The sequence below is a fragment of the Gallinula chloropus genome (assembly GCF_964237585.1).
Source record: "Gallinula chloropus genome assembly, chromosome: 1".
Lineage (NCBI taxonomy): Eukaryota > Metazoa > Chordata > Aves > Gruiformes > Rallidae > Gallinula > Gallinula chloropus.
Window position 1 is genome coordinate 13,646,066 of NC_140085.1, and position 21,314 is coordinate 13,667,379.

The window sequence follows — 21,314 nt, forward strand, 5'->3', positions numbered from 1 at the left end:
CCCAGGGCTCTGTCACCCTTACTGTGAAAAAGTTATTCTGCATATTTATGCGGAACTTCCTGTGCTCCAAGGCCATTGCCCTTCGTCCTGTGCCCACAGACAACTGAAAAGAGGCTGGCTATTTCCCTCTGTGTCCCACACTTCAGATATTTATAAACATTAATAAGATCCCATCATAGTCTTCTTTTCTCAAGGCTGAATATAGACAGGGTAAATTTGTAAGGTAGAACTGGAAAGAGAAAAGAAAGGAAATGCTTTGAATAGACGAGCAGAATGAGACTGCCCTTTAAAATCAGCACAGAGAAGGCACAAATAAAACCTTCAGGATGGGAAGAGGAATGGGTGAAATACTAATGCAGGGAGGAAAGGAGAAGGCAAATTTTGACTAGTCAAAAGATTTAACAGACAGACTTGTTACAATAAAATATTGAAACCTTATGATCAATGCATTCATACACACCTCTAATTTGAGCCTTTTATGCCATGACTTATCTTGTTCCAAGGAATCATAAATCACATTCAGTTGTAACTCTGTCTTTTTTAAGTTTTTCAGTTCTCTCTCTTTCTGTGTTTGCTTGTGAATGAGAATATCATGTTGCTTTTTTTTCTCCAAGACACATTTATTTAAATTATCTTCCAGAGCTTCTCTATATAGATAGAGAATTTTAGAAACAGGTAACTTGATCAAGACATGTATACAAAGACACATGATCATTCTAATGGGTTTTGAGTACTGTGTCATTATGGCTGAGCAGCAAGAAAAACTTAGAAAGTACTGATGCATACTACCCAAAAAGCTAGCATTTTTATAACTTTAATCAATGATAATATTCTTAATGATGTCAATGAGGTCTCTCAGTCTGTTCTAAATATACTAAAAATTCCAGAGAAACTGGTACTTATAGGAAGAAAACATGGTTTTTAGTATGAGGGAATATTTGTGTTCACCTCACTCAAACATTTTAATTTAAAGTGCCACTATCCTTTAATACAAAACTTTAAAGGCAAAAGAAATGCTGCAGAGCATATGGCTATGATTACAACTCTTCCTCTGCAAAGAAGGAATCATTTAAAGCTTGTGATCAGCCTGACATTATTTTACGTTACCAAGTATATGTAAGTTCATAATTCAAGGGAATATTAGAGATGAGTAAACAATTGCCACGGAAATTCAGGAGTAGGCAGGTGCAGAAATCTAATCCTCATTTGAAAATGAAAATACTGATGTATTTTCTTTCTCGCTCAGTTTCTTTTCTGTTGGTTGCAGAGAAAAAAACCATACGTTTTCACTGGAGAGAGAAATCCTCTTAAGATTTCCCTTTCAGAGCAAAATCCAGCTTCGCTCTCCAGGATTTCATCAAATGCTTATGCTTTTTGATGTTAATTTTCAAGCCAGATCCTAGATACCAGTAGTTTATATTAAACATTTCTGAAGTCAAAACCAAGTAGACAATTCCAAGTTTTCACTTGTTGCAGCATAAAATTTGAGAACATAAGCATGGAGCAGAGAACAGAAATGGATCTTTGAGGACAGAGAATTGTTCACTCATACTACATGGCTTACACCTAATATTCTAACCTGTCTGATAGGACCCCTGATTCCTTCTCTCTGCTAATTTCCAGTAATTTTGTCAGAGTAATGCATTCTCGTTCTTTGCTTTCAAGCAAAATTTGTTTCCCATCCAATTCCCTCATCACATCTTCTCTTTCTTGCAAAATCTCTTCAGTCCTTTTTTCAATTGCTTTCAGGGTACCATGTAACTCTCCTATTTGGTCATTAAGGTCTTCTTTCTTCTTCTCTGCATCGCTGTGGATATATTTTAACAAAACAGTAGGGGTTAACATTTCCACATGCATATTTGAATGGCAAAATGTAAGGTGCCGGTTTTCATGGACACCCACAATCATTTCAACACCAGAACTACCTACATCATACGTTTGAAAGCCGTCTACATGCAGTGAAAAACTTCAAATGCCAATACAGTTCAAGAATAAAATTGAAGATGATCATGGCACTATCCAGGAGCTTAGCACCATGACAGTATTAAAAAGACTTCCAGTAAACTCAAATTTCTGTCAAAATTACTAGGTACATGGGTGTGACACTTCTAAATATTACTCCCAAGGCTGGAAACTCTAATTAGTTCATTCTGTGACGCAATAGAACTAGAAAGACCCATTTAAATGCATCAGTAATAATAATCACAATGTACTAGGCTTTTAAAATTGCTTCTCTGTAACCTTCTAGGAAAAACTTCTTATATTTATGACAATGGAGCTGCATTAAGCAGAGTAGGGAGGAAAATGTAGAAGAAAACCACTATACAAGAAACAGAAAAACTTCAGTGTAACCCTGTGCCCAAAGAGGGTACAAAACCCATTGTTCATCTGGAAGGCACTTGAATCTGTGAGCATCCTGGCTGAAATTGCACAGTGCTAATTAGATTTTACACATACAGAGAAGAGCATGCTTCAGGAGTGAAAAACCCCAACTATACAAAAGAGAGAAAGAAAAGGCTGGATAATGACTTATATTTTCCATGTTCAAATACCAGAGAGACATTAGGAGCTTACAGCAAAGCACCTCTGACTAAAGAACTGGTCCAGAAGTACCCAGGGAGAATGATTACTTGGCTCAGGCTGGACTGTTGTGAAAGCTGCAAGTTTCACAGAGATAAGCTAATATACAGTCACAGAGAGCTAGAAACTCTAAAAAAGCCTAATCACTAGATTACATGGTAATACTCTTTTCCATTCAAAATCTGCTACATAGATCTGATATATAGTAATGCTGCACAGTGAGATGGCTGTGCAGTTTTTGATCAAGCCTTGTTCTAAGTTCTTCTTTGTTGTCCTTTAAAATGTTTCACTGCATATGCTATAACTTTCAGCACAACACCTGGATTTTGAGTGGATTACAGGTGCTTTTTGAAGTGTTGATCCTAATATTAATCAACAACTATACTCCCCTGCCTCTGTAACAAATGAATGAAAAGAAGTCATTCATACATACTTATGTATATATAATTATATATTAAAAGCATACATTTTTCTTCGATTCATCTTCTCAGTTTCTTTTCCAAGTTGTGCTGGAACACCAAGGGTCTTAACGAGCTCATTCTAATGGCAAAGCAGAAAATTTAGATTGATACCTTCAAAATCTGGTGAGATTTCATAGTTATGTTCACCTAGAACTGCAGTGAAATTTGGAAGAAGCCTATTTTCTCATTACGTGAGCTTGTCCCAGGGAATTGTAGCTGCTAGTTGTGAAACTAAACATTAAGATGTTTACCATTTTGTTATGTCTGCATGATAAAAGTTATACTGGAATATTATTAATATATCCAATTGTTATCTACATCATGGAAAGGAAAGCAGACCACCTGGGTATGTTTTTTTAATTCTCAGCATGTAACTGTATTCATTTGGATCTAAGCATACATTACAGCAGACTACAAAAACACAACATAACAAATATGTCATTATAGAAACCACTTTTTTAATCAAAACCATGCTATTATTTCCTAAAGGAGTAATAATGGATATGGCACAGCAGCATGTTTCATGCTCATTGAAAAATGATGTAATATATAATGTAATGCCATCTAATGAATTTGGAATTACAAACAACATTCAGAAGATTCACTATTTCCTTGGATAAATGCACGTGCCCATATAGTCATACACACACACACACAGATACACATACAAGTAATTTATTGTTACTTTTAAATCAGCCTGCTTCTCCAGAAGCTTTTCCACTTCATTCTTGTCTATTAACATCAGCTTTTGCTTGGATGAAATATCTTCCTTTATTGCATTAATTTCTGCTTTTCTTTGCCTTACTTCTTTGCAGAGCTCATCACAATTTTCTTCCAACTGTTTAATTTTCTTATTTGCCTCCTTTAAAAATGAAGTAAAAGATGAATTAATTTTTATTTTCTCTTTTGCATTTCTCAGGCTTGTGGTACTACAATATCACTGACACTGAATGACAATGACATTTTTTACAACAGATATGAAACACAACTTTTTACCAGCTGTATGTTTCTTTTATCAATAACCAGGGGAATTTTATTTCTAACAAACCCCCACACACCCATCAGGATTTATGACTGAATATGTTGTCTACACTCACATCCTAGAACCAAACACCTGCAGCTATTTTCACATGCAGTATTCATTTGTTGAAGACACTGATTTTTTTTTCCGTGGTCAAGAAAATCCAGATCTTTTCTGAATCACTTATTCACTGCCTGCCCTAGAATTAGGGGGGCTATCAAAGTGAAATGATATAATATAGCCTGTCCTATAAAGCCTACCTCTTGGTTGTTCTATGTATTCCAGATTTTAAAAAGCTCTAGAGTTACCCACTGAGAAAACATTTTCATTGATGCATTAGGTGAAAAAACATAAAGCACAGCTTTTCTCATGGTTCATAGTTACCCTTTGTTTTGGAATTCTTTTATATTCATTCTCCAGAAGCGTTTTTTCTTCTTGCAAACTGCAGGAACATTAAGAGAGAGATAAATGTATCAGTAATATACCAAATAATAGCAAGTAAAGAAACCCATCTTGTGTTAGACTAAAATGGATGGTGAATTGTCACCAGGGTCAATTGCAAGGTCTCCACATTTAAAGGAAAATTATTGACTGGTCACAGACATGGAGGTTTTTGCTACAGTGCAAGTTTAAACTTTTGAACCGAATTCTTCTTAGCCTTACCACCACCTCCTGCTGGGAGGCATTTATGGCTCATTCATTCCTGTCTTTATGCCAGCCGCCTACAACAGGTCAGGTGGATCCCTGCACCCACAGTTCTTCCCAACCTCAGAAAACAGAATTTTAACATGGAACTGAGTCAAAAGGAAAGAGGAGGTGGGTTATAAAGAAACATGGAGACATTACACATCAAAGCAAGTGCAGTTGATAGTGAGAAACTTTCTTCTTTGAGTGACTGCTCACGTATGTATTCACACTATAAACAATCTCAGTGAAGCTCCTGAAATCTGAACAGGTTCCTGTGGAAAAAAAAATCCTGAAAAATGACAGGGGATGTAGAATCAGTCAGTGAGGCATAGTAGAAAGCTAAATTGAACATCCATGGTTATTTTACCATTCTGATTCTGGCCAGGACAGAGTTAACTTCCCCCATTGCTTGGGGCTGAACCACCACACTCACCTATATCTGAGACTACGCTGCAATTTCATTTCAGGTAAAAACAGAGACAGATTCTAAAGGAGGACAGAAGGAAAAGAAAAAAATATGAAACATCTTAGAACTTCTGGGTGAAGTTTTAGTTATGTTGCCCTGAGAAAGATGGACTGACTACAAAAGTGGAGCTGAACCAGCAAGCTTGTGAGAGTTACAACAGGGAGCTTCTTGGTGGGGGATAGGTAAATAATGCCAAATATAAAAAATTAGCCCCAGTGAAGAAACACATCAATATGTCCCCAGTGCATGCACAGACCAGTTCTGTACATATAGGAGGTAAATGGGCCACAGCAACCGACCAAACTGAATTTAACTGGGTCTTTGTGACATTGATTGTGACCAAGGAGGCAGGTCCTTGCAATGTAATTAGCACCTATGATGACATTTCTAAGTCTTAGGGTGTATGGAAGTAAATATTCCATCTGGGGAATAGGTGAAACACTCATATTCTCTGTTCCAGATATAGCAAAGAATCAACTTCAGAACTTAAATCTGTGTTTGTATCCCCAGCTGGAGGATGTGCTGCTCAGGCCTCCTGGAGTTTTGGCAATCTGTTAAAATAAACTATTTAAATAAAGTGAGTATTCACAGAAGGGGACAGGTCAGAACTGTAAATCATGGCAAGGAAGTTGTGGGGCAGCCCCACCTACCCAAAGCAGGTATTACAGTTGTTTCTCAGTGTAGTTGATGATACAAAAGAGAGGCAGTTGATTAGTGTTTCCTTTTTCTCTGAAACCTTTCAGTGGCAGCTTAAGACTACTTTGCATGGTGGTTGTTCGAGCTGCAGAAGGTGGAGGTCATGGGAGAGGGATCAGGATCCTCCCTAAAATCTTGTGCTCAGCTCTTTATTGGTGTTGATTTAAGTTTCCTCTCACACCAAATAAATAGTTTCTTATATTTTGGTCCTCCAACAAAAGGAACAAAGTTTATACCTGGAAGACTCTGGTTACATATTTCTAGCCAAGGAAAGAAAACAGCCCAAGAAAAGAACTGGGTTGGCACACTTCTACAGGCACCGGTATGTCTAAAACCAAATTTGAATGACAGAGGTTTGAACCTCCACAGAGTGAATGTGTTTGCAAAAGAATCCCCCCAAAAAACCTTTCAAGGAAAAAAGTTCAATTTAGATTGGTTTTCCCCCCAAAAAGACGAAAAAATGAATGATAAAAAAAAAGTTGTATTGGAAAAACTATTGTAATTTAAGAAATTGCACAGAAGAGTGATGAAAGACATGGGTGTATTCTGTAGGTGTACTGTGCAAGTACAAGGGAGTAGAATGAAACACCACAAGGTGATTCCTTCTTTGCTGCAACGGGGCTCAGTAGCAAATCCTTTTACGTTCCACTATTTAAAGTCAATAAGGGAGAGCACAGGGATCAAACTGCACTGAAAACCGAGCTACTTCCATTCTGGGATAGTATCTTTGGTCTGCTCCTGTGCACTGTGCCCATAAGTGACAACTCAGTACATTGTGCTGGAATGCCACATTGGTCAAACACAGTATTTTCACTTACCAACAGGTTGTTGAAGTGTATGAATACATTAATAAGGACAAGTCATATTCCAAACACATTTTGGCAGGATTCCTAGTTGGATTCCTTGGGATTGGCATAATTACAGCAGTTATAATGAATGTCCACTCTGTACACATACCCATAAGTTTGACTGCCACAAAAACTGATTAAATAAGTCCTGTGCAAACTGATTAAAGAGGTACTGCATCACTCATCATCAGTTGTGCTGTGCCCTCTTTAATATCATGCCAAACAATCAAAAGAGCAATCCCAAAAATCCGGAGGGAGAGCAAAGTTGACACTCTTTCTTTTGTCACATTCCTCACTCATGAGGGCAGATTCCTGTGAAGCCATTCCAGCTTCATAACAAAGACTTTTCCATCCAACTAAAGTAAAACGATTTGAACACCTTGTTTTCTGTGGCATAAACAGAATGGCAAGCACCAAGACAAATTACATTAAGAGCTGGCAGGCCAAATACTTCCACACCAAAACCAGTGAAGGTGTGAAAGGAAATAGGAGGAAAAAGATGTTAAATCTTTCCCTTTGAGCAATGAGTTTGGTCCAGCTGTCCATATCCAAAAGTTAGACAGGTATCCCTATGTCAACATCTCTAGGCTTCCACACTGTCAGGGATAAAAGAGGAACTGCCAAAGGCCAGGTCATCTAATATCCCAGGTTCCTGCTTTAGGGTGAGATAAATTACAGGTTGAAGATAAGATATTTCTCTCTTGCCACTAAAGGGAGATGAGGATGATTACCTCAGATTAAGAAATCAACTAAGATTCTTCAAAGACTTTAAGGTCACTGTCTGATTTAATAGCTATATGGATGCAGAACCTTAAGGCAGGAGAAAATCTTATCTCATTTAGCATTTGAATCTTGTAATCTGTGGCATATGGACATCAGCCTCATGATTGTCAGTAAAATACTTAAACATCAATCACAACAGCAAACAAAATAGCTGCAACTGGCATTAGGCATTTATAATTCCCATTCTTCTATAGCCCTTCTTTAATGAGCTTATTTTTCAATATCATGTGGTTTTTATTATTAGCAGTATCACACCTATAACAAAACCATGAAACTCTCAAGTTCAAGCAATAATTTTGCAAATGTTTCTCATGTTGCTTTACTTATTTTTGTGAAGCTTGATACAGTAGTGTACTTGAAAAGCTATCATGGATGCAGATGTAATGAGTTAAAGAAAAGCACTCGGAAAATTGGACCATTAAAGAAAATACATTCCAGACTTTTCCCTGAGAGATGTCTACAGCTGCAAACTGACACAGAAATAAAAAAATTAAGTCAGAGAGATTAAGAAATGTAGTGGTAGTTGTCAACAGAGGTCCATTTCAGTTCCTCAGCTCACAAAACAATCAGAACATTATTATGATTACAAATCCCATCATGCAAGAAAGCAAACTCCTTCAGCTCTGACACATAGCTGGGACTGCTGAGGAATCTAGAGAAGGTTTTCAGCACCTCACAACTAAAATCTAGTGACCACAAGTAGAAGATATCACAGCTGACAAGCTGCCAGCATGAGATTCCTGTAAGGCTGTAATTAGTTTGTATGCACCAGAGAATGCAGTCACAAGACTAGTTGATAACAACTTCAACTGTAACTCAATTTATTTTACTTATGACTTGTAATTCTTGACTAGAAAAAGTACGGACGAAAGCTCAGCTTTTCACTTTTTAATTACTGTGTGACTAATCCTGAAATAATTACAAGCATTGAAATAATTTTCCATATTTGCAATGTTTCTACAAGGACAAACTCAGTTTTGCAATCCTGACTTGCACACAACAGCATGTGGTCCTTCAGTGAATACCCATTTTGCTACCTGCACAAATGGTCGTGAGGGCTGTAGATTGGAGTTAGGCTTTAAAGTAAAATAGTTTTCAAGAATCAGGCATCTCTAACCTCACAAACTCATGTTACACATAATTTAATCATTAATAAATGGCTTACCCTTTAATATGTAGTTATAGATGATAATTGAATTTAGATGAAAATGCGTTATTTCTCAATAATAAATGATTGTTGATACTATTGCTTGATAAAGAAAAGCAGCTCTTCTCTATTTTGTCTCAGAAACCAGGACTGTAAGCCTCACATGGACATTAAATTCAAAACAAATTGTTGCTGATCAGACTGATCCTGTCCTCATTCTCATGTTAACCTGATGTTTCGGTCTATGTTCTTATTTACTGAGGCTTGTTTAGTCACTATTATATGAAGAAACTTCATGGCTCTGAATGCAACGGCACCAGAATTGAAGTGGGATCACTATTTTTCCTTTTCCTTTATTACACTCCCCTAATAGTTTCTAAGAAGAAGAATACTCCTGGAGTGAGCTCAGACTTTGAGGTAGTGGCCCAAACATTTTAACCTCAGTAAAAACCTTCCAACTCTCGTTCCCTTCCTGTGCTGAGCACCCAGGCAGACACGGTAGCAATGAACCCGGGACAGATGTACAACAGAAGTGGAACAGGAGGTACACACCAACACTGGGGTACACACCACACCCATACAGCCACCCTCAGGGTGACTTCTCCGACAGCTAAAGTGCATCAGAGCTGCTTCTGAGTACCTCCTGTACCTAATCAAGCTATGAAAAAAGTCATCAAATTTCTGAAAACCTGCTGATACCACAGTGCTGAAAAGCAATTTACCCTGGGAATGTTGAATGCTCATTGGAACAATGAAGAATTAAAACAGAACATGAAAATATGACCCTCAATTGTTGAACAAGGTACCTGACCTTGAAAAAAACGTTCGCAGGGGCAAGCAAATAGGAAATGAAATATGGAAAAGGGAGCATAGAATACTAAGGGACCTTGAGACGAAAAATAGCTTTGCTGATGTTATCGTATATCGATGTGGCTCTTCAAGGGAAACAGATGATTCACAGAAGCTCTCTCTCATTTCCAGCTCAGAGGTATTTCTGAGTAGAGAAGATCCAAGGATTTTAAGAAAAAGATAAGCAATAGCTAAGAGACACAGATATTCCCTTCCAAAGCTTTCCATTCCATGTTCCCTGCCTGCTACACGTAAGAAGGTAAATAGGAAATTGTTTGTTTTCAGATTAGTCATAATTCCCAAAAAGAAATTCACTTGTAAGTGCCAAGCACAGCTGGGAGTGCATTAACACAGTTGGACAACAAGAGAAACTGTGCTCCAGAGAGATCAAGGGCCAAGAAAGTTTGGTCCATGAGTTTTTATGCTTCTGAGAAATGAAGGAAACTGAGCAGTCACCTAATGGTAAACTTAGGCTGTCTTTGATGCAGCTTCCCCTTTGTGTGTGACACTGCCCATGCACACAGATAATTCAGAAGATACTGTTTTATTATTTGTGCAAAGCCATCAGGTATACAGATCTTCATCTTCAGTGTTACTAATAGATCACCTGCTACTCATAGATCTATTCTGGACATTCATTTTCACTGCCTTCCACAGGCACCAAACCCATCCCTTCTTTACAAACATGAATTCACAGGCATTATCTGTTTTTCTTCATAGCTCATTTCCTCCCCACACAGAAATGTATTCTACCAGCCCTGGTTATTGTATTCCACTCCAACACTAAAATCTCATTTCTTAAAAGCAGTGAACAGGAACAAACCCTCACCTAAGCAAGGCACATCCTCCTCACTCCACACCCACAGCACACATAAGAGCCAATACCACCGCCAGACATGAAACAGATTCCAAACAAGGAACAATTAAATAATCTGTAGCTCTTCTCTTTAGAAAGTTGACAAATTAAGGGATGGGGGAAGGTACAATAGAGATCTATCAAACCATCCTGCAGCAGTGAAGATGAAGAGAAAATCAGATGTCCAGTGTCTCATCTAATACAAGCCCTACAGGGCATGAAATGAAGCTGGTCAGGTCAGGAGACAGGTACAAAAACAGTAAGAGGTGGGAGTTCTTGTGCAGTTAATCTGTGGAACCTATTGCCCAGGGTGTTTCAATGCCAGAATATACCTGGTTGAGTAGGAGACAGGAGAAATTCAAGGAAGAGTATTCCTCAATACAGATGAATTTGGCTCATGAAATCCTTGCATTCCAAATGGCTGGGGCTACATGTTTGGTCCTCATTAGACACTGTGCAGTATGGACCTCTGGTCAGACTGTACATCTGGTTTTGATCTCATGCGATAAACAAGATCAAACAGAGGAAGTTTCTTATTAAAGTGAAAGAACATTTTTCACAGTATGACTGATAAAAAAGTGTATTTTTAATTAACACAATAGGATATCCAATTCATATATAAGAATGCATTAAATGTGCAAGGATAATTGAAACAATCTTAGTTGTGTTTTGTGGAGGACAGAGATTGCCCTTTGACTAGAGTTAGAAAATAGACCATGAGTAACTATCTCTTTATTATATAAAACCTCATCATTTTTTGAAAAATAATACAAAACCAGTGAAAAATGTTCATGAGTTATAAGGAAAAATAGGTAAAAAGCATGGTATTTTCAAGAGGTCATTTCTGGACTGCTTGAAAATCACAAAAGATTTGGGATTTAATAATTATTTCAGGAAATTTCGTGTTGCTTAGTTATCTCCTAGCAAATAATTTTTTCCAGATGCTTTCCATGTTTCCCTATTTCTCGCACTCCCAATTTGCTTGTTTCTCAAGTTTTATTCTCTCTTAGAGCAAACATTTGGCTCTAAAAAAAAAAAATCGAGAAAGATGTGCCAGAAAAATCCTCTCCATCCAGTTTGTACAGTGCCTCTGCTCTCTTTGCAGAAAAGTAGTTTTAACTGCTGAGCTGCTGACATCATTTATTGGGATTCATATACACCAACTACCCTTCAGCTGGACTGAAGATAGCTAAAAATAGCACACACCCCTCAATATGAATACATGAGTTCATCTCCATAGATGCATATTTTTACAAGTGCAATAGTACTGTTTGTAATTTTACTGTAAAAACTTCAACATGCTCTTATATGCAGATAATTAAAATATATAGAATATAAAGCTTATTCTGTCTTTTTTTTTCCTTTTATAGAGATGTCAAGTATTCACTTCTTTCACAGCAAATTTATCTTTTTTCTGGCACAAGAATATACAAGTACTTCTCCTCCTTTAAATACCTAAATAGAGAAAAACTTGAATAAACTGTGATTCTGACGTTAAAAATAGTACTGGCTCTATTTTTGTCATTATTTCCATAAAACCCCAGTCACCAGGTCTCTGAGATACTTCTATCATTTGTATTAAAGGTGTTCCAGGCCAGAATTGTTCCTGTTAATTTTTCCTACTTAAACACTAACCATGATCATGCAACGTAGTGAATTTTAAACAAGGTTTTGAAGGACATCATAGCGTGTTCCAAAATTAGAAATCTCTACATCTCTTGGACCAGGATAATTTTATTCATCACTGAAATGTTGCTGTTACTAGAGAAAGGTTTGTGGCAATTTTTTAAACCATGGTCATCACAAAATGTGTGCATCTGAAATGGAGAGGAGATTGAATTACTTTCTTGATGAACTATAATAAAATCAGCAATGTTTGACCAGTATTACTTACCATTCCATCTTGAACTGCACTTCATACTCTCTTTCTTTAATAGCATTGTATTCATTTTGGCATCTAAGCAGCTGTTGCCTTAGTCGGGAAACTTCACTGGAAGATTCTTCAGGGAACTGTTCTGCTTTTTCCAGTTCACGTTGTTGTTGCTCCAGTTCTACACTAAGACACTTGGCTTCCTGCAACAGCTGGATCTCAGATTCCTGTAAACTACATTAAATAGAAAAACTCAGAAGTAGGCAACAAGAAGCACAAGGTTTGTATTTGTACCTCTTTATCTACCTTAATATTAAGTAGTTAATGCTTTCAACACAAGATGGGATTAATTCCTGAATAATCTGATCAGACCTCCTAGCTGACTCTGCCTTGAACACATAGATAGATCTGAGATGTCCTGAGGTCTGTTCAAAGCTGAATTACCCTATGATGCCAGGAGAACAGTGGAATCTGATCTGAGTGGGTTTTTTTCTGCATCCCAGAGTTGGAGTGTGATTCATGTAATTTAACTTTGACCAGATGAAAGATAGTTAGTCTAATTGCTTTGTCTAGCACCTCCTAGAGCCAGTGAAGAGACAGGGAATACATTTTGTCCTAAGAAGTGCCAGAGGGTAGACCTGAATCAGCATGGGGACCAGTAACAGGGAAGTATACACCAGAGCAAGGCCCCATCTGAGCTACATGAAACCTTGAAGTTCTTAGTAAATACCAAGACATCTACCCAGTGCTGAAGGGTTGCCAGTATCTGAAGTAACTCATTTAAAGATACACAAGCTGCAAATACATTAGTGGACTAGAAAAAATAAATTATCTGATCTGACTTGTATCACTGAAGCCTAGCTTCACAGAAACAACAACCTACGTGTAATATGCTGTCAATGTTAAGAGCCTGGTATTCATAGTATACTTCAGAACCTATGTGGTGAGAGCTGAACAACATATTTTAAAGCTTTTAGGAAAATAGAGTGATTATTATGGAAAAGTATTACAGGGAACTACAGTATGAAAATTCATATGCAACGCACAACTTATAAATCTGTTCTTTAGCCTATAAAAATCATTGTGTATGTCTTCCCAATATTACTGTAAGTTTTGTATGATGGTATACTAAAATTAGACACAAATGATGTGGAAGAATAAAGAACTCTATCACCTGCCTTTTATTAATTAAAAATGTAATGCAATTTAGTATTTTTAAAAAACAAACGGATTAAGAATCTCCCATATTAAGAAACTGTACATAAATTTTAGCTCAAAGATGACATTTATGACTTAGCAACAAACCTAAAGTTGAGATGGCAACAACAAAAACACAAAATACGCAACTGACTATACTGCATAAACATAGCTGAAACAGTAGAGAAGGAAAGTTTTGTTTTGAGAAGAATTTCTAGTTAATAACCACTTCCTTTTTAAAACCAGAAAATAAGGAAACCACAGACTTCAACAGGAAACAAGACCATGCCTTCGTCATATATAAATAACTTTATATATAATGCATTTAAATGGTAGCATTTTAAGGTAAAAATATATTGACTTAGCAACACAAAATCCTATACAATATTTAGATCTTCTTTCAGTCCAACAGGATGTATGCTGGTTTAGGAGAAAATGTAATAGGTTGCAGTAATACATATTAATTTCAAAAACAATACTTTATATAAAACATAAATTTTACATAAAATTACATAAAATATAAGTTATTCCATAAAAACAATATTAATAGTATTGATTTTTTTCAAGATAAGAAAAAGATAAAAATAGAAACAAGACCCAAGTGTTGAATCTAGACCTGGTCTTGCTCAATATAGGTACCAACAGTATTTTTCATGTGAAGATTTAAATTTAATTGAAGAAAATGAAGAAATAACTGGATATCTATACAATGTACATATCCAGAATCACTTCAGTGCAAAAGCAGGCTTACCAAGTCTGAAGTGGGAGCTTTTGAATTTGTAAAGTGATTAATCATTGAACAGGTTTAAGGAGATAAGATTCCCAAGCTGTGAATGTGCTATCATTGTAACCTGACTTTCTTATGGCTTGGTGTATCAAAATATTCGTATTAGGATCCTAAATTGAGATAATAAAAATTTACAATTCAGCCATGTGATTTTGTGACCAAATAAGTTTTCAGGAGCCAGATATGAGCTCAGGTACCTCAGCTTTATGTGCAGCCTCACAGCAAAATGGATGGGTGAGACAGCACCAGAAGGGGATGGCAGCCTGTTATCAGAGTTTCAGCTGTGCAGCAAGCTTAAATTCAAAAGCACATAACACTTTGAAGAGGAGTATCAAAGATGTTATCTGCCAGATGACACCTCTCAGCTTTCCAGAATGCCAAATTGTGCAAAACTGAAACCAAGAAATAAGGAACTGATTACCATTAAACAAAGCACTAAACTGTACTCTTACAACTCTGTGTGCGCTAAGCAACCGCCTTGGGAACTACCCACATACAGACTAGTTGCATTCATCATCTTAGACAAATTTATATTGTATGCCAGGTTGCAATAATTTGGCATAGACATCCCAGGGATTTCGACTGCTTAAGGTGCATAAGACTTTCTCCTTGAGATTTCTGTATGTGACTAAGGGAAAGAAGAACACATACTACTTGAAGACCTAATGCGCTGCTGTTTCCACATGGCATTGTAACAGCTCTGGGATAGATGGGGATTAATTAGAAAAGAGATTAAATTAAACTGTTATAAGTGAAAAAGTTCTTGATCCACAGAACCGTACTGCACACATAAGGGTGAAGAACTAAAAATTAAAAAGTGGCTTTGACTCTGTGAATGGCAGGAAAAGAGCATATACACACACCGAGCCTGTCAACAGGAGTCTCTTTATAGCCAGTGGAGAAAACTAGACACTTGGAGATGTCCGTATAAGGAGTAACTGTGCTGTCCTCATTCTGTCTAGTCACTGTTAAGGGACTCTAGATACTTCAGATGTGTGTGTCTGCTGATCTTAAGACATGGGGAAGTGAATCCCACTTTTGTTGTCTGAAAAGTCCTTAAAATGCACCAGAGATCACAACTGATGTTTGCTTTCTTGTAAGAGTAAAGAGAAATCTATCTGTGGCAGTTAGAATGCGTTCACAAGTTGGCATTTTGCTATGACAACTGACTACATCTAAGTAGAGTGTGACATAATTCTCTCCGATTAGTTTCTAATGGAAGTAGGGAATTTTGTACTCCTGTGAGAACCACTGAGAGAATGAGAGCTGTAATCTACCATCTCACATTTTCATGCTTTTGGTGCATGGTGTTTTCAGTAGTTTTATGTGTGACAGAAGACAGCTGAGTCCATGTTTTGTTCAGGCTGTATTCCACTTATTATACATATGAAGAAATTGTCTTTACAGAAGAGAATACTCTATATCAAACAATGCTGTGTGCATATAGAAAATATGCAGTAGTCTGCTCGTATTTTTTCCAAAGATTGGTTTCAAACTCACGCTGGCTAAAAGTCAATCAGGTTCAGAAGCTAGTGGATTTCTCCTTCAGCTCAGTGAACACCTCAATCAACTAATCCAAACCCCTCCTAATACATTGAGTTCTGAGCATTAACAAAATGCTTCTTGCAAAATGGTTTAATGAGTGATGTTCTTCATTTTACTTCACAAAAACATTTGCTATGCAGTGATCTGAATAAAGACAGATTACTTTTTACCGAGTCAGAGCCATATTCTAACTTCCTGTTTAATTAAGATGAAACTAGAAGAGGTAACTAACCTCAGGAAAGACTGTTTTCAGGTTTTTCATAGGATCACAGAATCACAGATTGCTTTGAGTCGGAAGGGATCTCAAAGCCCATCTAGTTGCACCCCCCCTGTCATGGGCAGGGACACCCTCCACAAGACCAAAGCCTCATCCAACCTGGCCTTGAATCCTGCCAAGGAGTGGGCAGCCACAAGTTCCCTGGGCAACCTGTCCCAGTGTCTCACCACCCTCATAGTGATTAATTTTTTCCTAATTCTAACCTCAATTTACACTCTTTTAGTTTAAACCCATTACCCTTGTCCTATCCTTACATTCCATGATAAAGAGTCCCTTTAGCTACTGGACAGAACCCCTTTTGGGAATCCCTTTTAAAATTACTTGATATTACTTAGCACTTACCACTATTCAGAGTGCCAGGAGGCACACCAAATCCCAGCATAACCCAAGTAAGCAGGTATGACTTGAATTAGTTTTACAATCCTTAATTTAGGCTTTAGCTCCAGCTTCAATGAGAGAATAGCCATGGCGCTCATAAGCAGAACTGCCATAAAGGTTTTGATGTGGACTGTTAGGGAAATGGGGCTAAAATACTATTAATATGGTGGATATTATGATACATATTGCAGATTTTACTAATAATTATGCATATAACATAAGTAATATCAAAATTACCAGTCACAAATCCTTCTAAGTTGGAGAGATATGGATTTGATGGGTGGGCTGTTCAGTGGATGAGGAATTGGCTGGATGACTGCATCCAGAGGGTGGTGGTCAATGGCTCCAAGTCTGGATGGAAGACTGTGACAGAGTTCCTCAAGGGTCTGTGCTGGGACTGGTGCTGTTTAATATCTTTATTAATGATATTGACAGTGGGATTGAGTGCACCTTCAGCAAATCTGTTGATGACACCAATCTGAGTGGTGAGATTAATGTGCCAGAGGGATGGGATGCCATCCAGAGGTACCTGGACAGGCTGGAAAAGTGGGCCCAGTTGAAAGCTCATGAGGTTCAACAAAGCCAAGTGCAGGGTCCTCCACCTGGGTCAGGACAACCCTTGTTATCCATACAGGTTAGGAGATGATGTGATTGAAAACAGCCCTGAGGAAAAGGACCTGGGAGTACTCATGGATGAAAAGCTGGACATGAGCCACCAATGTTCATCTGCAGCCCGGAAGGCCAATCGCATCCTGGGGTGCATCAAAAGAAATGCACCCAGCAGATTGACAGCTGTGATTCTGACCCTCTGCTGTGCTCTGGTGACACCTCACCTGGAGTACTGTGTCCAGCTTTGGAGCCTTCAGCACAAGAAGGACATGGGCCTGTTGGACTGTGTCCAGAGAAGGGCCATAAAAATGATCAAAGGGCTGGAGCATCCCTCCTGTGAAGCTAGGTGGAGAGTTTGGGTTGTTCAGCCTGGAGAAGAGAAGGCTCCAGAGGGACCTTATAGATGCCTTCCAGTACCTGAAAGGTGCCTGTAAGAAAGCTGGGGAAGAACTGTTCATGAGGGCATCTAGCAATAGGACAAGAGATTATGGTTTTAAACTAGAAAAGGGGAGATTTACATAGAATATAAGCAAAAAGTTCGTCATTCTGAGGGTGGTAGATCACTGGAACAGGTTGCCCAGAGTTAGTGGAGGCCCCATGCCTGGAGATATTCAAGGTCAGGCTTGCTGGGGCTCTGAGTAACCTGATCTAGTGAAGATGTCCCTGCTTACTGCAGGAGGTTTGGACTAGATGACCTCTAAAGGTTGCCCCATTTACACATTCTATGATTCTATGGAATACTAATGTACAACTGCACTATCTTTGTCCCTCCATCTTCTTTTCCTTCCACTTACATGTGTCCTGTTCAAACCTGGCACTGGTCTGTAAGTATAATCTCTTTTCTCTCCTCCAGCAAGAGGAGCTGGAGCAGGGCACAACTGCTACCCCTAACTTTCAGATGGTAAAATTCACACCTATTTAGATGTGTCACCGTCTCATTTTCATTGTTCGAAATGAGCCTTTAGCTTCTTCAGTTTCTCTCTAAGATGGTAGCTCAGCAGGTCAGAGTTTTTTCATAGAGTTACAATTCTGGCTACGTGATCTTGAAATAGACGGTTATTTTAAACTTCTGCATTGTCTATTGCAGTCTGTGCTTCCCTCCATTGCCATTATTATCACACCTATATTAAAAAAAAAAGTTGTTATTTAAACGAGTATTTACGTATTCCAAATTACCTTGAATCTTCCTATTAAATACTATTAGTTTTCAACCTTGCATTTTTGCTTTCTCTTTATAAACAATCACTGTAAGAAAGCCTTAAATGATATTTAGACCTCAGCATCAGCAGAAAATTTACTTTAAACATGTAATGCTTTGGCTACTTCACGAAAGTCTGAAGAAAGAACATTGTACCTTATCACAGTCTTATGCAGCAGGGTGTAATTTCCCTTCAGCTCAGCTACTCTGGTGCCTGTGATTTTTCCAGCAGAAAATAGCTATGGAAGGGAAACAGACGGTTATGAAATCTCATAAGCACTAATATTTTCATTCTGCTGCAACTTTTTATAGCTATAATTGGCAGCCTGTTAGTTTACAGTCTTTGGTAATATACCAAATCACATACACAGCCATATCAAATACAAAAATGAAAAAAATGCTCATTTACATAATAATTCAAAGGAAAAATGTAAGAATATAAAAAATGTGTCTGTCAATACAACATTTCTCCCCACCACATCATTTCTTCTCTGATTTTCTGTTTGTATTAATATTTCATAATTCTTTCTTGACTTTGAACTCAGGCTCTAAGTCACTTGTTCTTCACATTGTTTGACTGGTTCAGTTTTGGTATATACCAGCTGGCCTGAACAAGTGAAACTGAGGCTTGAAGTTTGTTTTGTGCTGAAGTGTTGTCTTCACAGGCAATAGGGTTGCAAAAAAAAAAAAGGAGCTGGGCTCAAGTTAGATCATCTGCAGACCACAAAACACATTGCCTTAAATGCCTCTGCAGGCCTTTGGCAAACACCGAGAACGAACTACTCCACATATTTAGGACTGAAAAGCCTCTATCTGTGTGGTACAGTGCACCCATCTCTTATGTGGTTCATCAGGTGCCTTGAGGGCAGTACCTTAGGCCAAAGAGACAGTCTTTAATAAAAGCAAAAATCAGGACTATGAGCCCAATTTTGCCACTGGGAAGTACCACAGCAGCAATAGGATAGTATCTCCTGCAATATTTCTTTAGAAAAACTTTTTCTTCCCCTCTTTTGGTTACAGGTAAGGAAAACCAGGTAAGATGTGGGTTTAAAAAAAAATAAAAATCTGGGTCTTTAAAAGTCCATAGTTAGCTTTTGGGGCAGCAAGTGAAATCTCCAATTTTTATGGGAACCTGCCAAGAAATGAGGTTGTGCAGATTTCCTGAAATAAATAAACAAGGTTATTATAGCACCAGGAAAATCCTTCAGCCATTAGGTTTGACAAGGCCACCAGGGAAAGGCCTTTTTCTAAGCTGAACTAAGGGCCATTTAAAAGATTCTTATCTGGGCTGTTCTGTAGATTCCCCTTTCTTGAATACTTAAGAGAATCCATCCAGGACCAGTCCTATGATCAAGGAACAGAATCCAAGTGAATATGTCAAAGGAAGTATAGATTTTGTTGATAACTCTTTGATTTATGTATTTTTTAAAGATCCATTGCAAAATATTTAATGGTAGCAAAGACAATCTTTGCTGTCTGCAGCCCTGAGAAAAGGAAAGCAGATCTGCCTTTCATGTGTTTGCATGAGATTAAAGATAAGCAACTCTCAAATATTTATTTTGGCATCCTTAATAATCCAATGGTACTGTTCACTTAAGTTCACAACACTAACTAGCTCTTCTGTGAGAAAGTATTTCCTGATCTCAACGCATTTATTTTGTATCCTCCTTTGGAGGAATGGATGTTCTGTTTGGGTGGTGCCTTTCTCCATGCCCCCCCTGGCCTATACCTGTAAATTCCAGTTTTTCTCACAGATTATCTTTTCACTACAGACTTACACCATGTTTGACAATGTTTCTGCAAAAATAACTTACTTGTCCTTAAGGCTATGTCTTCTCCTTCATATCCATAAGTTTTTTACACCTTTTACACTTCAATTCTCAGTTCAGTTCAGAGCTAAGAGCTTACATCCAGCAAGGCTGGTCCTATACAATGTGAAGACACATAGCTTTGAGGACTACATTAGACAGACTGTATGGGTAGCATAAGCAGCATGTCAAAGGGGGTGAGATTTCTGTGAAAAGTATCATCAGCAGATAGTTCCCCTTAAAACAACTGTATTTGGAAATCCATCAGAGAGTCAGCGCTGGGCTACCCTGATGCCAGGATTTATTAAAGCCCAGCACATTGTTTTCTCCATGATTCTTGGGAAGGCATAAGGGAAAGAAAGAAAAGATCCAACCGCTTGAGGGGATGAAATAGAAGGAAGGAAAAGCATGAGCCTGTTGTAGAAAAAATGTATTATTTTTGGTCATAAATGATGCTCTGATATATCGATATATAATGCTTTCAAGGCAGCCTCACCCACATATGTGGTAGAGGATTATGTGTAACTGGAGAGAACTTCAGAAACTATGTTAGCTGAATCAATGGATGCCCACAGAAATTCACTGAATGCCTAGAACGGTGCTAGCAACTGTTTTCCTTACACATTTCTATCATGCTGAGGAATAGCAAATCTCCAATCCCTGAGTACACTGCCTACTGATAACAAAAATTAGGGATAGCACTGTAATGACAGTAGGTTCCCACTTGGACCTGGAACTATGGTCATGCACAGGCAGCAGAAGATGATCAACAACTTTTGGAAAAAATACTGAAAATGGGTAGGGCTCACCTTCTTTTAGAGACACTGCTCAGTGGACAGTATAGAGTCTGCCTTGTTTGGCATTTGATTGCTGAAAAGTAAATAGTTTTCCAGCTGGGATGACTTTGATTCCTACTAATATCTAGAATGGAATGAGAGCCAAGAAACTGATTGTCCTTCTCTCTTCTGAAGTGGGTCTTCACAGTACTGACGCATACTGTGTCTCATGGCCATGGACACCCCCCATTTCAAAAGCAAATTACAGTAACTATTATAATAATTTTTTCCTGTATAGATTCTCCTCAGAGTATAGAATCATAGAATCATAGAATGGTCTGGGTTGGAAGGGACCCCAAGGATCATAGAGCTCCAACCCCCCTGCCACAGGCAGGGACACCTTATGCTTTATTCCATTGCATGGCAACAAGCATATGAGGTCTTCTTGGCTTGCCTATATCCTGTCTGCCTCTGA

The 21,314-nt window shown here is 38.0% G+C and overlaps 1 protein-coding gene across 1 annotated transcript in view; it reads right to left on the reverse strand.

Annotated features, from left to right (window-relative positions):
* Window positions 1–21,314, reverse strand: part of CCDC146 (coiled-coil domain containing 146) — a gene marked incomplete at its 5' end in the record, with an annotated part of 68,682 nt that overhangs the window by 20,108 nt on the left and 27,260 nt on the right. The window contains 7 exons of the mRNA XM_084267963.1: window positions 461–647; window positions 1,580–1,807; window positions 3,047–3,120; window positions 3,727–3,903; window positions 4,447–4,504; window positions 12,289–12,498; window positions 18,412–18,494. Of these exons, the coding sequence (XP_084124089.1) occupies window positions 461–647; window positions 1,580–1,807; window positions 3,047–3,120; window positions 3,727–3,903; window positions 4,447–4,504; window positions 12,289–12,498; window positions 18,412–18,494 (1,017 nt within the window). The remainder of the gene's footprint in view (window positions 1–460; window positions 648–1,579; window positions 1,808–3,046; window positions 3,121–3,726; window positions 3,904–4,446; window positions 4,505–12,288; window positions 12,499–18,411; window positions 18,495–21,314) is intronic.